Raw genomic sequence first — 5803 nt, 5'->3', positions numbered from 1 at the left:
TTCAACACAATTAACAAACAAGAGCCACCGCCAGGCGGGGCAAAGCTCGACTTTTTACTTTTTCTAAAAGCCAACATAGAAATGTTTGAACAAATCTTAAAGTTTCCTTTTTATAAATTTAATCGGTCTGTCTTGTCACATTAGTTTTGTCCTTATATTTTGTATACATAAATTTACTCATTTATATATATAAATATATAGAAACAAGCAATTCTATAAATAGAAACACGAAATTCTATAAATAGAAATACGCAATTCTATAAATAAAAACAGGCAATTCTAAAAATAGAAACCCAATTTTTTAAAAATAGAAACACATAATTTTAAAAATAGAAACACGCAATTCTATATATAGAAACACGCATTTTTATAAACAAAAACACGCATTTCTAAAAATAGAAACACGCAATTCTAAAAATAAAAACACGCAATTCTATAAATACAAACACGCAATTCTAAAAAAAGAAACACGCAATTCTATAAATAGAAACATGCAATTCTATAAAAAAGAAACATGCAATTCTAAAAATAGAAACACGCAATTCTATAAATACAAACACGCAATTGTAAAAAAAGAAACACGCAATTCTATGAATACAAAAATGCAATTCTATAAATAGAAACATGCAATTCTAAAAATAGAAACATGCAATTCTATAAATAAAAACACGCAATTCTAAAAATAGATACACGCAATTCTAAAAATGGAAACACGCAATTCTAAAAATAGATACACGCAATTCTAAAAATAGAAACACTCAATTCTATAAAAAGAAACACACAATTCTAAAAATAGAAACACGCAATTCTATAAATAGAAAAACGCAATTCTAAAAAAAGAAACATGTAATTCTAAAAATAGAAACACGCAATTCTATAAATAGAAACACACAATTCTATAAAAAGAAACACGCAATTCTAAAAATAGAAAAGAAACACGCAATTCTATAAATAGAAACACGCAATTCTAAAAATAGTAACACGCAATTCTATAAATAGTTGTTGTTGTTGTTGATGATGATGATGATGATGACTAATTGATCCCTTCAATAATAGCAAAATTACAGTCAGTTACAGGTCAAAGTCAAGGTCATTATTGAATGAAGGTCAAGGTCTCTCTGGTTATTTTAAAGGGTTATCCTTAAAAATTATTATGTTCAAGTTTGAAGACAATCCATTCAAAAATAACAAAGTTACAGCCAATAATAGCCCAAAAAATGAAAATTTCAATAATTTGACATTCAAAATCAAGGTCATTTATGAGTGACGGTCAAGGTCTGTCTGGTTATTTTCAAGGGATATCCTTGAAAATTATCATGTTCAAGTTTGAAGACAATCCATTCAAAAACAAGAACGTGTTTGTTAAACACAAATGCCCCCGGCTCAGATTCTTGTCAGTAGCAAAATTTCAAAAAATATTTACCCATTCACTCAGTTATGGACAGAAAAATTGCCAAAAAATTGTAAACACAAGTTATATAGCTTGACAAAGTCATGACATTTTGTAATTGTGAAAAATATAAGTTGCCAAGTCATTGCTCTGACTTGTGAAGTTGAAAATATTCAACTTCATGCAAGTAATCTTCCTACCAAATATGAAATACATCTGTCATTAAATAAAGGCTGTATGGGCAAAAGTGTAAAAATCTATTTTGAGCACTACTGACCTTGACCAAACTGACCCCTAACTCTTTCCAAAAGAAGAATACCATGTAAGTTATCGTCCTACCAAATATGAAATACATCTGTCAATAAATAAAGGCTGTATGGGCAAAAGTGTAAAAATCTATTTTTAGCACTGGTGACCATGACCCAACTGACCCCTTATTCCATCCAAAGGAAGAATACCATGCAATTTAACTTCCTACCAAATATGAAATACATCTGTCAATAAAAAAAGCTGTATGGGCAAAAATGTAAAAATCTATTTTTAGCACAAGTGACCTTGACCCACTGATCCCTACCCCAATCAAAAGAATGAATACCATGCAAGTTATCTTCCTACCAAATATAAAATATATCTGTCACTTAATAAAGGCTGTATGAGCAAATGTGTAAAAATCTATTTTAGCACTGGTGACCTTGACCCAACTGACCACTAACTCCATCAAAGTTTATGTTTCTATCAATTATAAATAATATTTTTCTATAGAATAAGGTCAATACACCTGTAAAAATCTATTTTTAACATTGGTGACCTTGACAGTAGTAACATTGACCTTGACCCAAATGACCCCTTACTACACCCAAAGAAGGAGGACCTCCCTTGGCATGTTTGTATTAAACTAAGACATCAACTAAACAATGAAGGCTGTATGAGCAAAAATGTTTATATTTATTTTTTTAAACCAGTGACCATGACCTTGACCCTAGAGACCGCTTACTCCACAAAAAATTAGAGGACCATCAAAGGTATCCACCTACTTAATATGAAAGATATCATTAAAGAAATTAAGCAATTAGGAGAAATTTAAAATAAATCCAACTTGCCAAAAATAGGTTAATCAGACAAGGCCCTATTTTCAAAGTGAAAAAGGGAAATAACTTGGAAATATTGATGACACAGTTATATAACTTGGCAATATCATGTACTTTGTATTGATAAGTAAGTGTGGAAATTATAAAACCATTAGTATAAATAGAACTTAAGATATTTCCAACTTGCCAAGTTAACCATTATTCATTTTCTAAGTGCTGAAAAGGGCAATAACTTGGTAAATATGAAAGCCAGAGTTATGTAACTTGCCCAGATCATGTACTTTGTATTGATTAGTAAGTGTGTAAACTTAGAAGACATTGGAACAGGTAGAACTTAAGAAAAATCCAACTTGCCGTTCTAGGTTAACCTAATACGGACAGACGGACGGACGGACGGTTCAATTACTATATGCCCCGGGGCATAAAAACAAAGTTACAGCCAATAATAGCAAGAACAAGCAAAATTTGGACTTTTTACCTTGAAGGTCAAGGTCATTTATGAATGAAGGTCAAGGTTAGTGTGGTCTACTGAAAGGTCTTGTCCCAAGGGTTGATGTGGCCAAGTATGAAGACAATACACCAAGAACTAAACAAGTTATGATTCAAGTATTAGTTTGCGGACGGCAACGGCACCGACAACGGCAACGCCGCCGTGACTATCACAATACCTCTATTTTTTTTATTCAAAACAAAAAGTCGAGCTAACAACTGACATGCTTTTTATGTTTCTGGAAGATTTTCTCCCAGTCCCTGACCTAATTGGTGCCACACCGCAACTAAACTTAGAGAAGGAAGATATATGACGAAAATGGAAAATTAATTTTGCAATAGTGTTCAACAGCATAAGAATGATTGAAAGTTTTACATGTCCCATGCTTATTTAGGCGATATCCATTCAAATCAGTGAGCTGTGTGACATTCCAATAAAACATCAGTAAATTGTTCTTATTCCTTGCGTAAAAACGGTTATTGAATGTTCATAGGGTATTCAACTATTCTCTGGCAATAAAACACCTATTTCTGCATCTAGTTTTCCTTTATCCAAAGCCCATGCAAATATACATTTATTTACTCTGTAATCATCATAACTTAAAAAACGGCTTTAATGATTACAAAACGTTTTCCATCAACAATGTTTTTATCCTATTTCACCTTGTACCGATACATTAAGAGTGTACTAACCGGAGCCAAGTTATAATCTCAGTGCTCTATGATTCGCCGAATTAATGCATGAAAACTATTGTTCTCCACTAAACATAACCTAATACTGCAAAATCTATTCTATAAAGAAATTTATTGTCATGACGACATATTCCTTTGTATCCATTTAACATGGAATACTTTCACAATATCAGCCCGTGGTTTTTCTTTCTGTGATGGACAACTAACGTACAGTTTTTGTTCTGCTTCACAGTATGTTACAGCTGTTGGTAAATAGATATTTGCTTTCTCTAGTCCAATAATGTCACATTTTTTTAAGCTGCTTGACAGTCTCAGAATAGTGTGACTGTTTCTGCAACATATCAGTATAGTCTCATCTTCTAATTGTTCTTGGCCGTAAGGAGATTGATATTTTGGTTCTTCAAAAACGGTGTTAACATTTCCTTTCCAATCCATTTTCAAAACCTTGCTTTTTTGTTTCCAATCTGTATCCGATACATATATAAACGATTCATCATTGCTGATCAAAACTCTGGTAGGCCCATAGAATATAGTAGGAGAACCAAGAACATCAAGAATTTCTCCTTCAAGATTGATAATGATTATTTTCTTTGATTCCGCGGAGGAGACAATAAGTTTTCCCCGGCTATAAGCAACACCATTGCACTTGTTTCTTACATCTATAAGTTTATATAATGAAAGTTTCGCGTCAGAATAAGACAATATCTGAAGAAAAGTTTCACCATTCAAAGTTACAGCAAGCTTTTTTTCTGGAAGAGTTATAACATCCACCGGACCTAAAGACATCTTTACCTCTGTTACAACTACATTTTTTTCAATGTCGATCAGTGTTACGTTTTTGTTTTTGTTATCAGCAACAACCATTTTCGTAGGAGTAACCATAACCATTCCAGTAATACTACATTTTTCTTTTTCTGATATCTGTTTAATGTCTATTGTATCTATATATTGTAAATCTATTGCTCTATCTGGGTATGGTTGCACAAATGTTGCCAATGTTCCATAACTATTCTCAGTCTTAAGAAAATCTATAATGCTTGCGTTGCGGGTAAATTGAATACAATCGTTTGTTGTATTTGCATGCAATGCGTTCTTTTCCTTATCTGTCAGTATTGGCAGACTTTTTCCGACGTTTTTTATCTCGATAAAAAGCTTATTTTGCTTGTTCTGTTCTTGTAATGACCTTAACAACGAATGTGAACATTCAAGTTCTTCAGTTATCTCTAAGGAAGCAGCTTTTACGGTTTCCTGACTACACTTTGCTTCTTTTACTATTGTGTCAGCTTCCTTTAATATTCTGGTTTCCATTTTGTCCAAACATTCATTTATCTCTTTCCTGAAGACTTTGATATCTTCAACAACTTTGGCATGACTCTGGTCTAGATCTTGCGCAGCTTTGCTAACATAAAATATGTTTGATTTACATTTTGTTATCAATGCTTCCATTTGTTCTAATATATCTGTCATCTCGTCAGACAGGATTCCAGAAACATCAGGAATATAGTCCACCTTACACTGTTTGTGTTCTAATGTAACGCATACATAACAATCAACTGATGTGTGATCCCGACAATAAAATTCTAGTGGTTTGTCTTGGTGTTTCTTGCAAAAATCAGCTTTATCCCCAGACATGCCAGATGCTATTGGTGCATTTACCTGGGTTTTTGGCATAGATTCTTTGTCAATGAGGACATGATTTCTCATTGGGCGTGGCCGTCTGTGATGTTTGAAGCATGTTTCACATAGATGCTCTTGGCAGTCTTGGCAGAAGCCATAAGCTGGTTCCTTCAAACCATCATTTTCACACGGGAGACATACTAATGTCGAGTCTTCAGCACTTACAGCTCCTGGATCTAATTTCCCAGGGACCTCCATCCCAGCCTAAAAATATTACATGAAAAGTATTTATTTATATTAATATTTGTTATTCATATAATAAAACAATTATTGACTAGTGAGCCATTGAATATGATGTGATATTCACCGGCAGAAAGTCATATTGACCTCGGCTATCGCCTCGGTCAATATGTCATCTGCCGGTGAATATCACATCATATTCAATGGCTCACTAGTCAATAATTGTATAATAATGACAATTGACATAGGTTTATTGAATTCATCTTAATCTCAAGTTGAGTTAATG

At 33.0% G+C, this 5803-nt stretch overlaps 1 protein-coding gene across 1 annotated transcript; it reads right to left on the bottom strand.

Annotated features, from left to right (window-relative positions):
- Positions 1-3777: 3777 nt before the first annotated feature.
- Positions 3778-5535, bottom strand: LOC132755694 (uncharacterized). Its single transcript, XM_060746584.1, has one exon. The coding sequence runs from the start codon at positions 5533-5535 to the stop codon at positions 3778-3780; it is 1758 nt and encodes a 585-aa protein (XP_060602567.1).
- Between the last annotated feature and the right edge of the window lie 268 nt (positions 5536-5803).

The sequence above is a fragment of the Ruditapes philippinarum genome, unplaced genomic scaffold (genome assembly GCF_026571515.1).
Source record: "Ruditapes philippinarum isolate M1 unplaced genomic scaffold, ASM2657151v2 ctg3864_1_1_1_1, whole genome shotgun sequence".
Taxonomy (NCBI): domain Eukaryota; kingdom Metazoa; phylum Mollusca; class Bivalvia; order Venerida; family Veneridae; genus Ruditapes; species Ruditapes philippinarum.
The sequence above is the reverse complement of the archived record's forward strand: the minus strand, read 5'-3'. Positions and strand labels throughout refer to the sequence as shown.